At 34.4% G+C, this 25,102-nt stretch overlaps 1 protein-coding gene across 2 annotated transcripts in view; it reads right to left on the reverse strand.

The window, feature by feature from the left end:
• TRDN (triadin) overlaps nt 1–25,102 on the reverse strand; it is a 273,616-nt gene that overhangs the window by 143,410 nt on the left and 105,104 nt on the right. For both annotated transcript variants that reach the window (XM_073022439.1, XM_008007178.3), the window contains exons 6-8: nt 14,518–14,571; nt 10,683–10,742; nt 2,220–2,402 (exon numbers count right to left, since the gene is read on the reverse strand). In XM_073022439.1, the coding sequence (XP_072878540.1) occupies nt 2,220–2,402; nt 10,683–10,742; nt 14,518–14,571 (297 nt within the window). The remainder of the gene's footprint in view (nt 1–2,219; nt 2,403–10,682; nt 10,743–14,517; nt 14,572–25,102) is intronic.

A 25,102-nucleotide genomic window follows, 5' to 3' on the forward strand; every position in this document is an offset into this window, starting at 1 on the left:
TTTAGTTAAAATCATAATGTAATTAGCTTTCTTTAATTTAAAAATGCTCTTAATTAAATCTTTACTTAGTAAAAAATAAATGAAAAGTAAAATGACATATTTACATGTCTGATCTGCCATTAGAGGTTAAGTTTTGATTACTTACCTAATGACACATTTATATAATTGATGGCAACTGTTCTCAATACTGAGACTTGCTTTAGCAATTGCAATTGTTTAGCTGATAAAATCACATTTGTGCTTTTGTTTTTAACTCTAAAAGATATTTGAATGTCTTTTTAATAGATTAATAGCTCTTTGTGTAGAAATAAAAATAGTAGACTGAAAATGGATATGGTAATATAATGCTGTCTTTAATAAATCTGATTGCTGATAGAAATGAAATACAATATTTGTGGCCTGGAAAATAAATATTATTTTAAAGTGTTCTGGTGATGAGTTTTTATCAATAAAATATGGCTCCCAAATCCCCAAAGATATGAAAAATTAACATCAAAAAAATACATTCACATTCCTAGTTGCTAAATAAGTATTTTGACATTTCCAAATATAACTGACAATTTTTACATTCTGTATTTATGGTTAAAAATTAGAATGTACTTTGTAGGTTTTCACTGATTTCATGTGATTATTTTTCTTTTTGAACAACCATCTAAAGTGTAAAGGATTTTAGGATCTAAGTAATCATACCAGTGAATCCAAAGATTATTTCGGCTTTTTTTTTTTTAAACTACAGTAAAATATTGTATTCAATGTATTTTCTCTTTATTTACTTCATTCTTTTTTTCCTACCAAAATACATCATTAACGACAAAATTTTGATAGAAGTAATAATTAACTTTTAAATTTTTTTCATGGTGATATAATCACCTTGAAAATTGGAAAAAGTTTTAGAGCTTCTAAATTTTAATATGACTTATAACTTAAAATATTAAGTAAATTCAAATTATCTAAATTAAAAAGTTTGTAGATCACTAAAAATAGAAAAACTCTTTCCTTTTTAAAATATGTATCTTTTGTTGTATAAATCAGAGTTGACAAATACTACATGTGAATCGTTTACAAATGCAAATTCAAGAGAAAAAAGATGAAAATACAGTGTGAGCGGATTGCAAATTTCATTCCTTGTCCCTTATAATGAAGAAAAATTAATTTCAGTTTCATCCTCTAAATAGCTTGCTCTGTAACAAAATTGTAAGATGTCTTAAACTAAAATCTAATAGAAACCAATTCTTTGACACAGTCCTTAGATAACATTAATCAAAAGTTCTACAAAGTAAAGAAAAATTTGGTTTTGCAATGCCTCTAAGAAACATCGATTATAGAAATAGTCCCTACATATTAGATCCCCGTATTCTGTAAAGGAGTCTCAGGATTATATAGCAACCTGGAGTCAGGAATGGACTAAGGAAAAGAAAGAGTCAACAAGTGCCAGAGATGTGGTACAATAAGACCCTTAGTTTCCCTCCTAAACTTTCAGCTCTGTATATTCACATAGCAACTTTCCATAAAAAAAAAAAAAAAAAAATCCGGTTTATATTCCACCTGCATTTAAGTGTTATATTTTTGCAAAGTGGGGATGTAAGTTTGACATCACTCTTGCTGAAGAGTGGCACAATATGTCACATTCAGAGCTTTCTAAAGTTAGAAATTTAGTCAATGGAAACTGAAAAAGAATCGTGAGAGCTGTCTTCTCTATAACATCTTGCCTATTAAATAAATTTAAAAATGTGATGTATATTCTAAATGATGTGCTCTTGCCAATGCAACAGTAATGTATGGATAGTTTTTATGATATTTACTCTATATGATGCCAACATGTGCCCCTTAACAAACTCCTTAGGAATTGCTGTCATTTTGGGGGACCACTTTCCTCCAAAGAGTACGACATATGCAATCTTTATTCCACCTCTTAATAGACATTCCATATCTCAAAAATTCAACATTTATCCCTAATCTTTATACGATTTTGGATGCTACCTCCAAACCCCTTTTAAAAATATTTCAAAATGCCCCTTTAGATATGTGAACACATTTTAGTATTTTTATAAATAAACATTAATTTCCAATGTACTGTATTTCCTTTCTGATATATTTAATGTCTTTTACCCCCGTTTGAAGTCTGGTTTTGGTCTTTCTCAGCTTTTAATTTCACTGCATGTGCTTCTTGCCAAATATTCTCTTAGAACCTCCGGCAGCCTCCTGCTCTGAATGTTTACCTTTCTGTTCATGCTTTGACACAGCTGTTTTCTCTTTGTCCTCCTTTTCTTTGGGTTTTGATGGTGTTTTTTGTACTTCTTTTACTTTTGCAGCTGTTTGCTTCACTTTCTCCTGTTTTCCACCTTTCACTTCCTTTTTAGTCTTTTCTTCACTCTTTTCTGCAGTCTTAGCTTTCTTCTGTTCTGTATAAAGTTAAGAGATGTTGAAATATTTTTGTTTATTTACAAACACAATGTTTCATCTGTACTATGTCATTAAGGAAAATTGGAAAAGAAAGAGGGAAGAATGGAAAACAATGAAAAATACTGTTCTTACCATAAACACTTGTGACTTACCAGAGTTTTATAGTTTATAAAGTGCTATATTAGATAGACTACTAAAAGTGTTGTGCCTCTTAATTTGTACATGAAAATACTATTTTTTAAGGCAATAGTAACTTAGCATGTCAACAAGGAGGCATTTGTAGTATGCAGTGGATGGATATACAGGCATGTTCAGTGAAAGACAATGTCCATACCAAAGAGTCCAGTGAAGTAGTCTCCTTTTATAAGCACGTGATCATTTTGTTCCATAACTGAAAGATCTTAAGGGTCATTCAAGAAACTGAAATGCCAATAGTCTTTTTTAAAGACAACAATTAGGGATGCAAGTGTAAAATTATCCACATTGGTGTTGACTAATATAAATAAAACAATACAATCCATTAGAGGATAACTGAGAGACATATAGTCTCTAATGATTTGGCTTTAGAAAAACTGAAAGTGCAGAAATTGAGATATTGGCTCCTATTTATCTTAAGTCAGCGATAATTCTACTAGTTTTTAAAGTCCTTAAACATATCCTTAGAAATTCAAAGGGCTATAAATAAAAATATATATGAATAGATACATAAATTAGAATATATATATATAAAAAAACACATATATTCTTAATTTGATATTATCTGCATTTTGGAAGAGGGAACTGGGATGCAAATTAACTAGTCTGTGGATCATTCAAGCATCTTTTAAAAAGCAATAATAATGCAGCACATAATGTGTGGAAAATTATTCATAATAGATGCTGCGTATTGGACATTCCTTATTATATGTGACTACACATAACCACTATATACCACAGCAGCTCTACTGCAATGTTGGAATCCTCTATGTCATTTGCTAATGTACTGTGGAGCCTTTATTGTCACCCATGTTAAAGAATTTGATGAAGGCCGGGCATGGTGGCTCATGCCTGTAATCCCAGCACTTTGGGAGGCCAAGGTGGGCAGATCACGAGGTCAGGAGATCGAGACCATCCTGACTAACATGGTGAAACCCTGTCTCTACTAAAAATGCAAAAATTAGCTGGGCTTGGTGATGCATGCCTGTAATCCCAGCTACTCAGGAGACTGAGGCAGGAAAATCACTTGAACCCGGAAGGCGGAGGTTGCAGTGAGCCGAGATTGGGTCATTGCACTCCAGCTAGGGTAACAAGAGCGAAACTCTGTCTCAAGAAAAAAAAAAAAAAAAAGACTTTGATGAAAAAATGTAATCAAGTTTATTGACTTTGGTACCCTAAATGATGATTTCAGGCTAAACCAAGATAATATCAGAAGGTCCCATTGAGAGAATGAAAATGATAATGCCAGATGCTGGTTAGCTTGCAAAACAAAAATCATCTGTGGTACTGCACTTAATTGACTATGCCAGCACTTCCCAAAACACTGTTTCTCAGATACTTCAGATATTTACAGGAAGATGTTGATACTGTATTGGGTGCTGGAGAATATTCTCACGACCAAATTCATTTGGAAACCATAAGCTAACCTGGTCATTTAACTTGGACTTTCTCAAAACTGAAGTGTATTGAGAATTTTTAAGAAAGGGAATTATGATTCACATTATTCAATATTGTTTAATCATAAAATTATCATACAAATGTTATCCAATTACTGCATAATTTTTTTAAATTGAGATAGAGTCTTGCTTTGTCATTCAGGTTAGAGTGCAATCGCATGATCTTGGCTCACTGCAACCTCTGCCTCTCAGTTTTAAGCAATTCTCCTGCCTCAGCCTCCCAAGTAGCTGGGATTACAGGCTACCGCCACCAAGCCTGGTTAATTTTGTATTGTTAGTAGAGATGGGGTTTCACATGTTCATAAACTTTCAACATCTTTGTGGCTTCTATGACTACACTCAGGGGATTTTCTTCTTCCTGTAAATCATTTCTAAACCTCCTTTGCTGGTTTCTGCTCTTTCCTACAGTAAACTCAAACATTTCTGTGACTGAAACCAGCAACTTTCTGCGCAGGACTTTAAATTGAAATCATACCAGAATTCCACACTGGAATGTTTATTAGTATCTGTCTGGGAAGAAAGTTTCATTGGAATGGTCAACAGCACCTCAATCTCATACAACTCATTATATGTTCACCTAAAAACACTTCTAGAGACTTTTTGTTGACCAGGACTCATAGCTAATTGCTGGAGCTCTAAAAATCAGCATAATAATAAAACTATCTGAATAAATTTTAGCATAGCAAAATCAAAACCCTGCAGTATCTGACTTCCTCTTATCTCCCATCTTACAGCATCTTTCCAAAAATTTATTCCTCTACTGAACGGCTTTCTTTCTTTTGAATATTTTATGTATTTTTCCATGTGTCAAATATTGTCAGACTGAATTCTCTATATTTTCTATATTTTTCCACATATTTAAATTTCTTTCTTTCTTTTTTTGTTTTTTGTTTGTTTGTTTTTGTTTAGACAGACTCTCAGCTCTGTTGCCAGGCTGGAGTGCAATGGGATGATCTCGGCTCAGTGCAACCTCCACCTCCCAGGTTCAAGCCACTCTCCTGCATCAGCCTCCTGAGTAGCTGGGATTACAGGCATGTGCCACCATGATCCACCAGGATCGGCTAATTTTTGTATTTTTAGTAGAGATGGGGTTTCACCATGTTGGCCAGGCTGGTCTTGAACTCCTGACCTCAGGCAATCCACCCACCTCGGCCTCCCAAAGTACTGGGATTAAATTTCTTCATGGTCAATTCATATGCAAAAAAAAATGGCTCTCCCAATTGAATTAATAATGTCTTCCCCTGAGCTTCCATTTGCCTGAATTTTTATTAAAGTATACATTTTATTCTTCATTATATATCTTGAATTATAGATAGTTTGATCTATCTGTCTTCCCTACCAGACAGTGAGTGCTTGGGGGTAGGAATTCTATTATTCATTGTGTCTAGCACAATGCTTTTTTCAGGGAAAATACAGGATAAATGTATACTTGATTAGGAATTTTGATGAAGGAGAGAGTAAATATTCCACTATACTCAGATCATATGTATAATATAGTGATATAGAGACTGCATATGTACATATGTGTTTAGAAATAAACTTGTCGAAACCTGTTAAATTTGACAGCTTTTTTTTGTTTATACTAATTGGTGTGAAATTGCTATATTTGCTTACTCTAAATGACAGCTATTTACTCCTTGTAAGTTACAGTTGATTTAACCTTAACTTGTAGTATGGAATTATAGATGTGTGAAATTCAGATTTATTTTTAATGCCATTAAAATTTATAACTGGGCAATTATTATTTTCTAAGAGGTAGAACCACATATATAGCCAACTCATTATAATCATTGACTTTAAGTATAAAAATAATAAAATATTTTCTACCTATTTTAGACACTTTTCAATCACCTTCACCCTGGAAATAGATAACTTTGCCTTATACTAGAAAAAAATGAGTGAGAACTACACAATGATGTGGCTATAATAAAGAAAATATCATGAAACTAAAGCAACACCCAACTTCTATTTAGTTTTAAGTTGAGTAGATATTCAATTTTGTGCCAAAATATTTTTCCTGATTTTTCCCTAAAATAATTTAAGTGATGAACTTTATTAAGGAATGAAAAAAATAAAAAGTATTGCCATGGGTATTCAAATCACCCAGTTTTATTTAGGAAGGCATTTTATTCATGACTTTTGTCAAATGGAAAATAAAATGGCTAAATCCAAAAAATTACATCAGCATATTTCATTAGATCTTGGAATTAGCATGATCCATTAGCTACTGCATCAGATTCAGAATGTCTGATGCCAAAGTATTAAATAGGACAATATCCCTCAATAAACATACTACACATGTTGGGAGTTAGAAAATAACAAATTTTATACCTCATTCCATAAAGAACTGCAAACTGCTTAACTTATCTTTGCTTCAGTTTCTTTGCATTGAAAAAAAAAAAGAATCGCCACTATAGCTGCCTCTTCCTCTATGGAAGCTGTAGAGATAAGTAACACTGAGCAAACAAATTTGAATTCTGCAAAATAAGTACATAAACATTTCTAATATTATATCTGCATAATCCGCACCTCTAGAGCTCTTGGAGTTTCCCTAGAACTTGCTCAAAGTTTAACGTACAGCAAGAATTACTATTTCATTATTATTTTACATTTGAAAAATCTAAGTATCAAAAAGCCATTTATCAAAGATGGTGCAACTAAACGAGTCAGGAGTAGAAAGAGTAGAATCAGAATGACTAACTCAATTTCTAATCACAATAAATTTCACACTTATTAATATTAACCAGAAAAGATGATACAAAAAAATGTACTTTAAGACATATAAGGGCAGTTGTAAATATACATGAACCATGTGAAAGTGATAAAATGTCTTCATGAAAGTGACCAAGGAAACAATAACCTCTCTTCATCAAACACACAGACATCTGAAGGTCACACTGACATCCACATCAAATAGACAGCCTGGCCCAAACTTGGCTCACCTCACTCAACTTCTCTTTTCATCATTGTTTTCTTCTTCTTCTACCCTGTCTTTGTTATTTTTAATGAACTACAGAAATAGGCTAGTTTTCTCAGTGGATATGGGGTCCTACATATGTATCAAGGTAGACATTAAAGGTCCACTCTTCCCCAGGAGGAATCCCTGAAGTGTTCTAACCAATGACTGCCTTTCAGCAAGCAGTATGCAACAGAGCAAGAAACATGCTGGGTTCTATGCAAGTGTCTCTGGAAATCACAGCTCTTCAAAGGGAGATTCTACTTTAACTGATCACACCTTTCAAAGATACTTTATAATATTTCTATCTTTAATGTCACATAGAAGGCTTATGACTTTTTTATCTTATTTTGTTTTACCAGAAACCACCTATTATATAAAGAACACTTTCTATTAATTTCTTATAACATAATACATACACATATAAAATAAAAATAAAAAGTATATACTGTATACAAACATGTGTACATACATACACATACATATACATGTTGTAAACAGACATATATATACTTATGCATACATATATATACACATATATATGTATGTTTGTGTGTATATGTGTATGTGCATGTGTACCTCCCCCAGAAGAATGATGTAAATATGTAAATGGAAAGTATTTATGGCAAGCAGACTCAAGATGGCCCCCAGTGATTCCCAACTTGTGGCATTCATATCCTTGTGCAATCATCTTCCCTTCAATATGGGTTGGCCTAGGAATTTGCTGCTAACCCATATGGCAAAGGTGATTGAATACGACTTCCATGATTAGTCTAGACAAGATTGTAATTTCTGTCTTCCTGTTTCTCTCTCATTAGGTTTAAGGAAGCCAGCTGCCATGTTCATAGGACTCATATGTCAAGGAACTAAAGATGGTCCGTAGCCAACAGCCAGCCAGGAACTGATTGACTAGTAGTCCTCGAGGAACTGAATCTCACTAACAACCATATAATGAACTTAAAAATGGTGCTTCCTCAGTTGAACTTTCAGATGAGACTGAAGTCCTAGTTAACACTTTGTTTGCTGCCTTGTAAGATTGGGAAACAGAGGCCTGAGCTAAGCCATGCCCAGAATCTTGATCCACAGAAACTGTGAGATAATAAATGTGCATTGATTTAAGCCTCAAATGTTGTGGTAATGCTCTACAAAGCAATGCGTAACTAATGCAGTATTCAACAAATTTTTGGAAAAACTATGACACTTGAAGACATGTATTTAATTATTTTTATGAAGAATACTCAATTTATACTTACCGCACCTGGGTTTTTAGTCTTACCCCAATCATAAAGTAGTTTTATGACCTGGCAAAAATTTGTTTCTCTCTCTCTAGAGGTCACTTTCTTCATCTGTTAAACTAGGCAATTAATTTATGTGATCTTTAAAATGTCCACTAGATTTCATACATCTATCACATAAGATTTCATGTATATGTAATGAAAATAAATTATATATATGCAAAATGTGTTTTCATTTATATCTATGAAACAGGAGAAACAAAATAAAATTACTTTTATTTACTGTAATTTAATCTTGAAAGTAAATTCATGTTATCTTCTAAAAATGTTTCAATTTACAATTCATCCATATTAAATTTAATAAAATGATATTTGGTTATCTAATGGAAGATTTATTGAAAATATATCTGCTTCAAATATCTCATTATTTTACATTTAGTAAATAATCAAACTAAATCTTAAAAATGCTTCTAAGTTTTACCTAAATGGGTAGTTTCTTAAAACTACTGATTTGAGGCTTCTAGCTGATCGCCTAAAATGTATATTTAAAAAAAAAAGGGAGAATTTTAAATGTAGGGAATAGGAATAAATTACCAAATAAAATCCATTTTTTTCTAGTAATTGGCAGATAAATTTAATACAGAAAAACTTTGTTATTCAATATGCCAAAATATATAATATTAAAGTGATATACTAATGAATATATTTGGCATATTATTATGGTACTTTCAGTTCTCAAACTTTTAAAGTAAAAATATTGATCAAGATTTATGTATGACCACTTTTTTTTTTTTATTTAGACAGTCTCACTCTGTTGCCCAGGCCGGAGTGCAGTGGCACTATCTCAGCTCACTGCAACCTCTGCCTCCAGGTTTCAAGATATTCTCCTGTCTCAGCCTTCCAAGTAGCTGGGATTACAAGTGTGTGCCACCACACTTTGCCAATTTTTAAATTTTTACTAGAGACAGGGTTTCACCATTTTGGCCAGGCTAGTTTTGAACTCTTGACCTCAAGCGATTCGCCTGCCTCAGCCTCCCAACATGCTGGGATTACACGTGTGAGCCACTGTGCCCAGTCAATTCTTTCTTTCTGATACAAGAAAATAATTTACTGTGCAGAAGTTGTCTATTTGTCTATTTTTGCTTTGGTTACCTATGCTTTTGAGGTCTTGCTCAAGAAATCTTTGCCCACATCAACGTCCTAAAGCATTTCCCCAATGTTTTCTTCAAGTAGTTTCATAGTTTCAGGTCTTATATTTAAGTCTTTAATTCAGTTTGATTTGATTTTTGTATATGGTGAGAGATAGGGGTCTAGTTTCATTCTTCTGCATACTCAGTTTTCCCAGTACAATTTATAGAAGAGACTGTCCTTTCCTCAACATATGTTCTTGGTGCTCAGTGGCAAAATAGAATGACTATAGTTAACAATAATTTATTGTATATTTCAAAATAACTAGAGAGTGAATTTGGAATGTTCCCAACTCAAAGAAATAATAAATGTTTGAGGTGATGGATATCCCAATTACCCTGATTTGATCATTATATATTGCATGCTTGTATCAAAACATCACATGTACCCCATAAATATGTACAACTACTATGTACCTATAAATATTGAAAATAAAGAATTTTTTAAAAAGAAAATTCTGAATTTGAGTATTCTAAAATCAAATTCAAGGTATAATACTGGTGAAAAATTGTGAAACAAATATGTTATTTTAGGTTTTTTTACTGTTGTGGTAACAAATTACAACAAACTTAGCCAATTAAAATAACACCCACTTATTACCTTCCAGTTTTTATGATTCCAAAGTGTTGGCTCAGCATGGCTCTACTGAATTCTCTGCTTAGGGCCCACAAAGCTGAAATCAAATTGTTGCCTAGTCTTTGTGTTTTACTGGAGACTAGAGGAAAGAATTGGCTTTAATGCTTATTCAACATGGAGGCAGAATTCATTTTCTTTTCACGTTTTCAAGCCAGCCAATGGGCAAAAGTCCTCATACTTCAAATCTCTTTGTTGTCTGCTGAATCTCTCCACATTTAAAGACTCACGGTATTACATTGAACCCACCTGGATAATCCAGGATAACCTCCCTATTTTAGAACAATCTTCACTGCCTCTGCAATTTTTTTTTTCCATGTAATATAACATAGCCACAGGGATGACACCAAGGGGTGAATTAGGGTTATGGGGCTCAAAATTCTGTCTACCGCATATGATGAAGCTCTTCATTTTCCTCTCACATTTTGAGATTCTCTAGTAAGTGTTCAGTTTAATCATTCTGTTAGATATTAAATTTAAAATGTAAGACCAAATTAACTTTTTAATGTAAATAAAATGATAAAAGTTTACAAATATCCAACTATCTGTTCCCCAAAAATTAATCTTTCAAAGTAAAAAGAATTTAGTTATGGAAATAATAAATTGAAAAGTTACCTTTTGCCACTGTCTTTGTTTCTGGTTTTTCTTTTTTCTCAATTTTTTCCTTGTGAGTTGCTTACACAGAAAATTTTACATTAGTATGCAATTTTAATAGATTTCAAAACCAAGCTTTCTTTTGACCTCAGCTTCATAAGTGCTAAAACCTAATATGTAATATTTTGAAAATGTATGACATTAATAAGACTAATTCAGAAATAAAGAGTTACCAATGTAATAACAGTGGTATAGAATTCAATGTAAAAGTCTAGGCATTAAGATTTAGCTTTTTGAAAATCAGATCTACTCTTTTTCAAGTCATTATTGCAAATAGATAAAGCTTTCAGGGAAGACAAACTGAGAAGGAAAATTTTTATAAGAACTTGTCAAAAAATATATCATTATGTTTATTTTTAAATTTCAATTAAATTGTGTCATTTGGTAGATTCCCAAATAATCATACATTTTTCAATATTTACATACTATTTTTTCAAGAATAACAATGGTAATTAAATAAACTACAAAAATTAAGTAGAAAATATGAGATTTAATTGGACAGTTGATAAAGTGTATGTATTGAATTACTAGAGGAAAAAATTAGTTCCACAGATTTCCATTTCTCCAACTTATAACAAGAATAGTAAGAATGTACATCAGCTTTACTTAAATCATCAAGAAATGTTTAAAACATGTACTCAAAAATCTATTATTTTTAAATACAGTTGTTGAATAGTGTCCTCCAGAATCCTGGAGAGATTATTTAAGCCTTAGAAAGCCTAATGTTCAATTGAGGACCAGCGTCCCTGACAGATGCAGAGTTGCTGAGAGACCAGGTACCTCCTCCTCCAGAGTTTCAGCCTCTCCACCACTCAGGCCTGCCCACAGCCACCTCCACCACCACTTGGGATTATGCATAATATATTAGACAATGTTAACAAAAGGAGCATTATGCTAGGCTAAGCAAGGCACTAGTCACATAGGTCATGGATTACATTATAATAACATATTTCCTAAAAAGTAAACATCTTTTAATTGGCTTAAGGTAAATAAAAGAACACCTACAATGCAGCATTTTATTTCTGTTTTTCAATTTGAATACATTTTTCTGCAGCACTTATAATTTAAGGGTAAAAATTCCTAACTTTTTTTTTTAATAGAAAACATTTGGCTACTATGAAGTTTGAAAAAATAATCACAAGGAATAGCAGATTATTTCATTAAGTCAGAATGCACAGAACCTAGTGCTAATAATAGCTTAACCCAATAGCAGACAAGAAAAGGTCACCTATTTCCAGAACAGAGAAAGGAGATGGCTGTATTGAAGTTCATTGAAATTAAACATGAAGAAAATATGATAAGAAAATAAGAAAATAAACATGAAGAAAACAACAACTATTTAATTGAAATTTTCTTTTTTTTTCTGTAGGTTATTGGGGAACAGGTGGTATTTGGTTACATGTGTAAGATTTTTAGCAGTGATTTGTGAGATTTTGGTATTTTTAAGTGTAAATATACCATTAAAAATATTGAAACATATTTCAACTGATCTGATTCTTAAATGTCATAACGTGTTCTACCTAACTGGAGTGTTTAACAAAACAAAAACTTCAGCAGACTGTGCATACTCTGGATGCATAAATCAGCTGAAATCTGGCCCGGTTATCCTAGACACAATCCACCGTAAAACAATGGCAAAAATTAAGTTAGAATTTTACTTCACATCATACATTGAAATGGATTTTTGAGGAATTAACGTTCATTTAAAATATGAAACAATCTTTTTTGGATGGGCACTGTGGTTCACACCTGTAATCCCAGCACTTTGGGAGGCTGAGGTGAGCAGATCATTTGAGGTCAGGAGTTCGAGACCAGCCTGGCCAACATGGCAAAACCCCATTTCTACTAAAAATAGAAAAATTAGCCAGGTGTAGTGTGTAGTGGCACATGTCTGTAGTTCTAGCTACTAGAGCTGCTGAGGCATGAGAATCTCTTGAACCCTGGAGGCAGAGGTTCCAGTGAGCTGAGATTGTACCACTGAACTCCAGTTTGGGTGGCAGAGTGAGACTCTGTCTCAAAACAAACAAAAACAAAACAAAACAAAAAAAGTCTTTTTTCAACTTGAGGAAAATACTAGTGGCTATTGAATTAATTCTTGAATGAAGATTCAAAACCAGAAACACCAGAAGAAAATATCAGCATATCTAACCACCTAAAAAGTCAAGAATCTAAACATATGCATATATGCATACACACATATATGAACTCACACATGTCCGTTCACAAAGACAGAAAGCATAATATTAACTGTAAAACAAAGTCAGAAAAATATTTGAAAATAAGTTATAGACGAAGGGGTATACATATCCAAAACACATACACACACACACACACACACACATATCATTAGGAGAAATGAGCAGTATGAACAGTTACACATGATATATACATCGCTAAAAACCATATTTGAATCTTTCAACTTATAAATAGTAAGAGGTTAAAAATACTTTGCAGAGACATAGAAGAAGCTGGAAGCCATCATTCTCAGCAAACTAACACAGGAACAGAAAACCAAACACTGCATGTTCTCACACATAAGTGGGAATTAAACAAGGAGAACACATGGACTCGGGGGTAACATCACACAGCGGGGCTTGTCACGGGGTTGGGGGCAAGGGGAGGGACAGCATTAGGACAAATACCTAATGCATGCAGGGCTTAAAATCTAGGTGGCAGGTTGATGAGTGCAGCAAACCACCATGGCACATGTACACCTATATAACAAGCCTGGATATGTATCCCAGAACTTAAAGTAAAATTTTAAAAGAAGAAAGAAAAACTAAGAAAACATGATACCTTCAAAGGAACACAATAACACTCCAGTAACAGGCCTCCAAAAAAGGGAAATCTATGAAATGCTTTCCAAAATAATAATCATAAGGAAACTCAGAGAGAAATAAAGAGAACACAAAAAATACAAAGGAAGGAGAAAAATAATTCACGATCTGAACGTGAAATTCAGTAAACAGATATCATAAGAAAGACCCAAACAGAAATCCTAGAACTGAAGAACTTAATGAATAAAATTAAAAATGAAATTCACTTTAACAATTAACTAGATTATCAGGAAAAAATACAGAGGAAGAACATTCTCATTTAAACACTATGCAGTTTTTTAAAGAGAATGAGAACAATATTTAGTGATATGAAAATATTTCAGGATGTATTGTCAAATTGTAAAAGTCAGGTTATAGGACATACTAGATTTTGTGTAAAAATAGGAAGGAAAATAACATGTACTATCTGGAAAACACATAATAAAACTCTGGAAGGATGCATGTAAAATTTAGGGAGTGGTTTACTGTGAGTATGTGGGTTTGGCATGATGGGAATCAGTAGGCTGGGAGCAAGGTAAGAGGAAGGTTTTCACAAAGTATCTTTATGTGTAGAGCAATTAGATCTTATTATCTATTCTACATGAATGAATAACAATTAGAAATTAAAGTAATCTAATAGATAATCAAAATATGCAAGTTACAATAATGACGTCTACTTTCTTACCTATCAAACTGACAAGTACTTCTGATATAGTATCCTCATTGCTGTCTAAGGCAGTCTGAAAACTGCCAGAGGAAAAACTGACACAACATTTCTGGAAAGTAAAGTGGTAACTGAGTTCAACAGCCTTAAGTATTTATCTCAATTAAGAAATTCCTTTTTTCAGATTCTAGTCAGAGAAAATAATCCTAATTTAATTTGTAAAATTGAGTGGTCATCTAAAATCTGAATGTAAAGAGTAGGAAGTCAATGGGAAAGGAATCAGTGTGTTAAAACAGTAATAAAAATAACTTCATACCTTTCTTTTCAGGTTTTTCTTTTTCTCTTACTTTTTCTTTTTCTTTGTGTGTAACTGAAAAGGAACAGATAAATAGTTTTCATCTAAATAACAGGAATAAATGAGGAGATGATTGCATGGCAGTTTTTGATGTCAAAAACTTACCTGCTACTTTTAGAAATCTTTCTTTAACTGGATTGAGATTTTATGTAGTTAGAGGTTTAAACTTCAAGATAACTATAGATTTATTTCTTATTTCTATTTTTATTTCATATCCTCCAAGCACAAACTAGTACCCAAACCAAGTTTGATTGCAAAGATAATAATACCCGTCAGCTTTTCCAAATCCTTAATTGAAATAATTGGAAAATTAAAAAAATATATATCATGCTATATGCCAAAGGAGCCTGGCTTTGATATTGGATGAATGCCAGAAATATGAGGATGAAAATATAGACAGATAATTTTCTGATCTTGAAGCAGAGAACAATCAACCTAAATAGCATGTATTAATCTTATACAGAAACATTCCACACTAGATGTTTTAAAATATATACTGGAATAAGACTAGAAAATACCAAATCTTTTCAGCAAAAATAAAATTTAACTTAATATGAGCAGTGATCTCATCAATTATTACAAGACTAAAATTTAAGTCATAATCTTACCCCATACCTTAGTCATCATTCTTATTCATTATCCATGCTAGAAACATGAGACTCGTCCCAATTTGTCTTTCTCTTTTATTTTTCCTTTTCATTCATTCACCAAGCTCTTTCAATCATGCCTTTTTAATATTCCTCTTACTTGTTTTCTTTTATCCACTATTATTCTCCTTAACTATCACTTATTTACACAAGAATATAGAAAGAACACCTGCTATGTGCGAAAGACTCTCCTCAACAAGATAGAGTTCATTCCTGTCGCCATGATGTCAATAAACTAATGATTAGTGGATGCTAAGCAAATAATTACAAAGGTAGGTAATTGCAGGGAGTCAAATTGCTATGACGAAAAAATGCAAGGTGGAATGTTGATGTATAAAATGACCTAATCTAATCTGTGTGTTAGGGGAGGAGTCCTTGGTAGAAATGACATTTAAGAGTATGAGAAATGAGAAGAAATTAGCCTAGTAAGAGATTAGGAGGGCAAAGGGGAAGAGACCAATTTCCAATTCAGCAGTTGAAGCAGGATGTCTCTTTTGGGCATATTATTTTACCTATCATAATATTATAATATCCTGACTTCTCTTTTGAACTTTTAGATTTTAGATTTTTATGTCTCATATTAACCTTTCCAACATGAAAATCCGATATCATTCACTCCTCTGTTACAAACGTTAGTGCCTCCTCACTGCTTAGCATGATATCTGTCATATAGTGGGTGCTATATCAAAATAAAAATATTTTACTGCTCTAGTGATCTGACATTTGCTTACCAACCCCGTGTTTACCAACCCAATGTCATCTGCGAAGAATTTCTCCTTGAACTTTATACTCTAGTTATAACTAAATGCTAGTAGCTCCACAAGCACACCATGTGCCCTCATGATGTCTCTGTGTCTCTGCCTGTATGTGTCTTCCACCTAGAATTACCACACCCACATTCATTCATTTTCCTTTCCCTATTCCATGCAGTCTTTCATCTTGGTTCAAATGTCTCCTCTGTAACATTTTCTTTGATCTCTACTTATTCCATACACCAATTACACCATATACATAATTATGTTTCAGGAATTTAATAATAATATTGATATTGTTAACATTTCTAACTACTCAGTAAATGAAATCCTTTGGGGCTACACCATATTTATTATTATTATTATTTTACATTTCCAGGTCATCACAAGATCTCAGTCACATAGTGGACTCTGTAATATTTTTGAATAAGTGAAATTCTAAAATATTCTAAGAGCTAGTTTTATTGTCTAGTTAAATTCTATTTATGGATGATGTGGTAGAGCTATAATAGACACTGCTTGCTTCCAATTATGTGAAATTTTTGACAACTCATTAAAATTTCTCAAATAATTAAAACCTATTGAGAAAAAGGAGAAAAAAACTCACCTTAGAACATTGAGATTTTTTTTTTCCCACATCTAATGGTTCTTTTAGTTGTTTCTGAGCTACTAAGTTCAATATAAATAACTCACAAAATAAGGCGAGGAAATCACTATTCACACTGACCACAAACGGTTTATTTTGGTTGCTTTGAATCCCTATTAATTAAGCAGAAAACCAAGAGAAAATTTTGGCAAAAACAAAGCTTCTTTTAAAGTTTCTCTGGAGGGACCCAAGTTTGTGTGAGATAAGCTGTGCTTTCAGAGCCCTGATTGGAAAGACTTCCCAGGGGAACACCTAATCTCTGTCTCTGCCTCTGTAAGAAATGAGGACTCACCCACCTTGGACAGCTGGTTGTCCATTCCACTAAAGGATTTTCAGATTGACGTGTGCATAGGCATAAACGGGAGAATTAACGCAAAATCAAAAGAGCAAAGGGACTGAATTCGGACTCAAATTAGCATATTCATGCCTCATTCCTGTTACCCTAGGGAGAAATCTAGTTCCTCCCAGTTGAAGTGTTGATTTACAGACCCTGTACTGTATGCTAGCATTTTATTATCCCCCTCAGAAATGGCATCACAACACTTCGTAGTGAAGCAGCTGGACACTTGGGCCCTAGGGAGCTTTTCATAATGGCAGACGGCCACCGAAGCTTCTTGGATAGAAACTACAAACTTTGGCAAGACTGTGCTCAAATACCAAGTTTTGAAACGACTTTCAACACAGCAACAATCAGCAACTGCCCTGGTAATCACTCTAAAATAAAAATCACCTGATACAACAGCTGCATTTGTTTGAGTGTCTCTTTGCTTAGAGCCCACAACCAGGAGATTTCATATGGAAGAAGAGTACCTCCTTGTCACCAGCCCTGTTTGGCAAGTTATATCTTAGCCAGGACAGTTTTTAGCTCAGGACGGAATAAGCTTCTTGCACCTGCTAGAGTTTAATTTGTTTGTCATCCTTATTTACAAGAAACAAAAGTCCCTTTGGTATGCTGATAATTAAAAACAAATGGAATCCACCAGTTGGAATGGCGCTGATGTCTGGCATCTGAGTTGGCACGGTCCTGCTGTTCCTACCCTTGCCCAGACTCTGACCTTTCCCTGACCAGAACATTCAGCTCAACTGGACCCAAGCACATCTCTCACCCTCCCATCTGGCCCTTTTCCAGCCCTCCCCAAGCTGTGCTCTATGCTTTTGCTTTTGACCCTGGTAGTTGCCAGGCAGACTATGTCTTTTTCTCAGGTATATCAGAGCTCATAATCTGCCTGACCCTGTCTTTTTTTTTCCACAGGGAAAAACAGTCTCTTGGGGTCAAATAATGAGAGATAATGAGAGCCAGGTTTTCAGAGTTCTTTACTTAATCTTCCTGTTCTTAGCTTGAAAATCAAAAATTGTAATGCTAATATTTTTAAAGTACTGATTAGTATAGGCTACTACATTCTTCAATTGATGGCTAACAAATAAATTTAACCAAACTCTAGAACATACTTAACTTTAGACTATTGTATAGGACTAATCTTAAATACCCAACCGCAAAAAAAAAAAAAAAAAAAAAAAAAAAAAAAAATTCAGAGGGATAAGCAGGTAAGCATTACACCTTTTCATTATTAACAACAACAACAAAATACTTTGAGGATCCTCTCATTTTCACATTTCTTGTGCTGTTTTGGTAGGTATTAGTGCTAAAATAGTCTACAGACTTTAAGTGGGTGAACATTGCAAACAGCTTCATAAAATTCATATGTATTTATATTCTAAAATTTGTAATGTTTTATGAAAGAGCATGATACACATTCATCTTAAGCCCTTAAAAAAAATTCCGTTTCAGCCACCATTAAATGATAAGGCCAGATCTCTTGGTTAGTGTGTATGTCTTTATGTGTATGTTTCTTTTTTATTTTGGGTAGCTAATTTGTAGAAGTTCAGTTCCGTGGTAAGGCAAGATGATCTCGATGCTTTTTAAGAGACAATCATAAACTCCATAGAAATGCAATATTGAGTTAAAAATCTTCTTAAATATTATATTATCCATTTTTCCTAAAGGAAGAATTTATTATTTTAACTTTAATACAAGCATGTAATTTTGGAGCTGATAGGAATATAAGAGGTAACTACCCTGAACTTCTTTGTCCACGGATAAGAAAACATGCTCATAAGAGTCCATGACAGACCAGGAAAAGAATGTAGTTATCTAATTGCTAAAACAGTACTCTCCCTTCAAAACTACACTGTTATGTCTGTCCCAGGTTCTGTGCAGACTGTAAACTTGTTCTCATGAGCCAAATTGTGCTGACAGAATTCTCCAAGCACATTGTCTGTGATCTACCTTCCAATAGTGTACATACTTCTTTTTCATAACAAAAGTATTTTCATTTACCTATTAAAGTGAGGATTTGGCAAATTACCCAAAGTTGTAAAACTAATCTGATACTTACGCATTAAATCACAAAAGATATTTTATAATTCTAAAATATGAGTTTTATTTTCAAATTCAATTTATTTGTATGGACAATTTCCCCTTCTCCTGGGGCTACATAGCCATAGTAAGAACTGCAATCGCTTTCTCATAAGTGAACATTCACTATGGACACTGTGATGCGTAGCTTTGTTCACACTCTTCTGGTTTCCTTGTCCAGGTTTACTTTTCATGATCGCCAGACAGGGAAAGAAAATATATTTTGGGCCGGGCGCGGTGGCTCAAGCCTGTAATCCCAGCACTTTGGGAGGCTGAGACGGGCGGATCACGAGGTCAGGAGATCAAGACCATCCTGGCTAATACAGTGAAACCCCGTCTCTACTAAAAAATACAAAAATCTAGCTGGGCGAGGTGGCGGGCGCCTGTAATCCCAGCTACTCGGGAGGCTGAGGCAGGAGAATGGCGGGAACCCGGGAGGCGGAGCTTGCAGTGAGCTGAGATCTGGCCACTGCACTCCAGCCTGGGCGACAGAGCGAGACTCTACCTCAAAAAAAAAAAAAAAAAAAAAAAAAAAAAAAAAAAAAAAAAAAAGGAAAATATATTTTGTACTCTAAGGAGTTAATTAAGTGCAGCTAAGAGAAGACAAAAGTAAAAGTTTATACCGTACAGGATGACTAAATGAATTTGTGGGCTTTAAGAGCATTTTTATAAGGGGCTTCAGGATATTTAAACACATTTTAATGTATTTGATTACATTTTGACTTTTCAGCCTCACCACCAGCTAAATCCCTTGTCAGTCTATGATTCCAATCTTGCAATTTGTTTCCCAAAAACTGAAGGAGTTCTAGACAAATCAGTGTTATTATTCTGAATCACCCTTTTTAAAAACATCCTTTTGATTTTTTTTGTGCATGTCATATTGTTATGGGTTGAATTGTGTATCCCCAAAAATCTATGTTGAAGTCATTACCCCCAGAACCTAAGAATGTGACTTTATTTGGAAATAAGGTTTTTACAGAGACAATCCAAGTTTAAGTCATGAGGCTAGTCCCTAATCCAATAGGACTGATGTCTTTATAAAAAAGGGAAATTTGGGCACAGAGAAGGATATGCACAGAGGGAATGCATATCCTGTGAAAAGACAGAGACACAGGGAGAGCATCATTTGAAGATGAAGGCAGGAATTGGAGAACTTCATCTACAAGGCCCGAAAGCTTGCCCACAATCCTCCAGAGGCCAGGAGAGAGGCATAGAACAAATTCTCCGTCACAGTCCTCAGAAAAAACTCATCCTGTGGAAACTTTGACTTTGGACTTCTAGTCTCAATATGGTAATATTAAGTCTAATGCTAATAATAATAGTAATAATTAGACTTCTGTTGTAGCCCTTGAACCAAGTTTCCACCTGGTTCCTTGACGACTAACCTCAGCTTAGCTTTTGTGTCTTCCCTGTTAAGTTTCAGAGTCCACACCTGAACCACAAACCACTAATTCCTCTGAGGTCCTTCCAGAAAACTGCAGTCAGACTCACTCAACAACTGAGGTTGCCAAACCCCAAACTATGTCTCTCCTCCAGGACATCTCTGTGAAGTGCTTACTACACAGTGGTATAATTGTGTATTTACTTTTTCAAACTTATCATTCACTGGATCTTATTCATCATGGAATTTGTAGTGTCCGGTATGGTGTTTGGCACAAAGTAGGTACTGTGAATAAGTGAATGTGTATTCTCACCTAGTGGCTGTGGCCACTTTTTCCATTCACACTCTCTGCTGGTCAGAATACAGCTATTCCCACTGTCTAGCCCATTCTGAAGCTGACCAAATGCTGTCTGTCCAGTATACATTTCTGTTAAGTAAACTTTTCCTTTTTTGAGGTCACTTGTTCACCCAACCACCTGACAATACAGGTGGGTGTAGCAGAGACCTACTGTTCTGCCTGCCTACCCGGCCGTCCTATGGTCTAGGAGCCTTCTCGAAAAAGTTCACATATTTAGTTATGTGTTTACCACCGGGTTCCTGTCTTTTCTGATTTGTTCTGTTCTACAAGTAAATTGACATGTTTATTAGTTAAATAGAAGCCCAAATCTTATCTAATATCACCAATAAAACTCACGATTGCAAAAAATAAGGCAATATACAATAAACAACTACATGGGGTGGGGAAAGCTAGAGGAAAATTAGAAATACTTTACTGTTTTTCTCCAGATAATTGGCTTGTGGGGGTGCGGTTCCTCTTTTTTTTTTTTTTTTTTCATTTTCCAAATCATCCATATTTATCTGTATTATTATAATTTTTGTTGTTTCAGTGTGGGTGTTTTCAGATTACATATTACAGAAAGTTTTTGTTTTACTATGAAATTGTTTGTTACCATTAACCACATAAATTCAACTTAAATTACAATGGCTTAATTAAAGCTAAGTGGAAAGTTGTCTGTTGGAATGTCAAATGCAAAGTTTTCTGTACGAATCCAGTAGAGATTAACAAAATAGAAGAATACTTCATTCACAAATTAAATCATTATTTCAATATTTATTGAGTGTGTTGGGTACTCTGTTAGATATTAGAGTGATTTTTAATTTGATATAAGCACACACATTCAGAGCTGGGGAAAACCTGAGAGACTATGAGCCCGTATCCCTTTGTTCGTGGATAAGGAAACAGAATCATAAAAGGGAGTGGCAAAGCTGACCTAGAACATACATGAAGACAAACATAGTTCCCTCCCTCAGTTACTTAGATTGACATACACCCACAATTAAAATATGTTGTCAAAGTACTTGGAAGAGTAAAAGCTGGGGTATAACAGCATGGACAAAGTGCTTAAATGTCCCCAGTGAAGAACAGCAGTGAGGACTTCTTACAGGAACTGATATTCCATATGAGAATCAAAGAAATAAGCAGGCTTTTGCCGAGGGACTACACAGGAAGGGCCTGACAGCTGGAGAGAAGAGAGCATACAAAAGCGCACAGTTATGAGACAGTGACAATGCCTGCTTAGGGACTACTCAACAGCTCAGCCTGCCTGCAGTATAAGGGGCATCAGTGGGGTCTGTAGTGCTAAGGGTGGCAGGTAGGAGTAGGTTGTCTCTGTGGGAAAGCTTGGTACAGAGGTAGCAGAACAGAGAAGACGGGATAAACTACGAAGCTGGAACATTGTAGGGGTAGCAGTGATCATATGAGGAAGGTTTTATAAGCCAGGTTAGAAAAGGTCACTTTTATCTTAGCACTGGGGCACCAACTAATGGATTTAAGCCCAAAAGTGACTGGATTAGCATGGACCTGAGGGGTTAATGCTGGGAAATTAGTTAAGAAGTCACTGTCACAATTTAATTGAGAGATGATTGTGGAGAAGATAGCAGTTTGAGAAGAGAGAAAGTAGACTAAATTATAGTAAAGAGGAGCCAAATATGTTGAGCTCTAGTGTTGAGATACCAAGAGGTCTATGACAGGGACAAGCTTTGGCGTTGAAACAGAACAAGAAGTCTATGGCAGGAACTAAAATTCAAATGCCTTCACAGATGAGGCAGGTAAAATTAACACGTACCCCAATGGTGAAAGAGGGAGTGGTGGAGACTGTGGTAAACAGAGGGTGCAGGTTCTACTTAAAGGCATCCAGTTGCTCGTTATTTAAAACACTGGCTCGTCAAAAGAAACCACCGTGGGATATACTTGAACTCTAAGCCATGAGTTCAACAGACAGTGATTCCAACTCTGGCTACTCATTTGAATCATTAGGGCAGCTATGTTCAAACCCCGGCATTACTTCCCAAACATTAATGGCCCCAGGATGGAGTCTGCACATGGATATATATTTTTAAAAGCTATCCTGGTGATCTAAACTGCAGTCGGGGTTGAGTACCACCCCTGGCAACAACGGCTCCTAGATATTTAGCCTGAATAATTTGGGTGGACGGTGATGTCAGTTATTAGGACAAAGAATACAGACAGGTGAAGACATTTTCTGCAATAATGTTAATATGGGCTTGAATATGTTGGATGAAAGAAGTCTTTTAGTTACCTGTGTAAAGTCAGGTGAGAATTTTATAAGAAGGCTCAGAGACTTTTTATATTCTATACCTTCAGACTTTTCAAATATCAAAATTAATAAACCACATGGGCTCCTAAATTAGTTGATGGCTTAAATGAAATACTAAGGGATTATCCAATTAAGAAAAAACTCAGGATATTCAAGACATTCTTAAGATTTTTTGTTTAAGATATGTGCACATTAAAGATGCATTTTTAATGAGGAATTTATAATATCTTAAGGGAATGATGACACTACATTGGTCATACATAAACTGTGTCCTATTGTCAATGTGACTAAGCTCTTCACATATAGTAAGAAAAGCAAAACAAAAACAAAACAAAATTTTAAAACCACCAAAAAAACAAAAGAACTCATCTTGCTGCCTAAGGAAAAAGCAAAAATAGTAGTTATTCTGACTTGTTCTGATCTCCCAAATAATGAAATTTTGAAATTTCAGAAATTTTCATAAACCTGTGATCCATAAGCATAGTAACATTACATTTTACTTTTGCTATGTTGATATCTGAAGATATGCCAAAGTCTTTGTGATAATGCTATTTTTCTACCATGACTGTAAACTTGGTAATATTTGCCATTTTGTGATTTATGTCTTTAAATACTTTTATCTTTCTATTCACAAACATAAAAATTGCTCAACATAAGTAATCATCAGAGAAATGCAACTCACAGCCACAGTGAGATATCATCTTATACCATTCAGAATTATTACTATTAAAAAGTCAAAAAAAAACGATGTCATGGATGCATAAAATAGGGAACACTTATACATTGTTAGTTGCAATGTAAATTTGTTCACCTTCTATGGAAAACAGTATGGGGCTATCTCAAATAACTAAATATAAAACTACCATTTGACCCAGCAATGCCACTATGAGGTATTTGCTCAAAGGAAAAAAAAATCGTTATATAAAACAGACACCTGTACTCACATGTTGGTCACAGTACTATTCACAGTAGCAAAGTCATGGAACCAACCTAAGCATCCATCAGTGGATGATTGGGTAAAGAAAATATGATATATATATATATACCATGGAATACTGGAATACTATGCAGTCATTAAAAAAGGAATGGAATTATGTCCTCTGCAGCAACATGGATAGAATGGGAGGCCATTATCCTAAGTGAACTAACTCAGAAATAGAAAATCAAATCAAATATTGCATGTTCTCACTTACAATGGGTACACATGGACATAAAGATGGAAATAACAGACACTAGGGATCCCAAAATGGGGGAGATTAGAATGGGGACTGAGGCTTGAAAAATTACCTATTGAGTATTATGCTGAATATTTGGGTGATGGTTGTACTAGAAGAGCTCAATTCCCATCATTATGCAACATACCCAAGTAACAAACATGTGCATGTATCCCTTGAATCTAAAATATTTTTTTAAAACTTGTATTTTTGTATTTAATTATCAGTCCCTCTAAACTCTGACTGGCATGCATGCTTGTCAAGATTCCTTTCTAAATGGTGCCTTTAATTAATCCTTTGACTCCAGGATGCTGTTTAAGTAATTAGATCTGGTGATTTTAAGTTTATTTATTGAAAAGACAGTGTAATAGGCTAAATTATAGCCCTCTAAAACATGGCTACATCCTACTTTCTGGAATCTGTGAATGTTTTATACATATATACACACACATAAATATATAACATATATATAATAGATATGTGTGTGTGTGTGTGTATATATATATATGGACATTGCAACATGATTAAGTCAAGGATCTTGAGATGGTGAGATTATCTTGGGTTATTCAGGTGGGCCCAGTTTGTGGTAATTTGTTACAGCAGTTATAGAAAACTAGCACGCCTATGACAAGCCATCTGACCTGTCTACCGAGATAAGTACCGCCACATCTCATTTCTCAGTTGTGTTAAGACTGAAAATAGTGGAAAGGAGATTTAAAGGTGCATACAGTCTATACATCTTTTATATGGTGTCTACTCTACAGGTAAGCTATTAGAATTAGGTAAGCCCACACCAGGCTACACGGCACACAGACTGATGGGAAGGGAACAGAGATGGTATCTAGGAACTGGTAGATATGTGCAAATGCAAG

This window comes from Chlorocebus sabaeus, chromosome 13, assembly GCF_047675955.1.
Source record: "Chlorocebus sabaeus isolate Y175 chromosome 13, mChlSab1.0.hap1, whole genome shotgun sequence".
Lineage (NCBI taxonomy): Eukaryota > Metazoa > Chordata > Mammalia > Primates > Cercopithecidae > Chlorocebus > Chlorocebus sabaeus.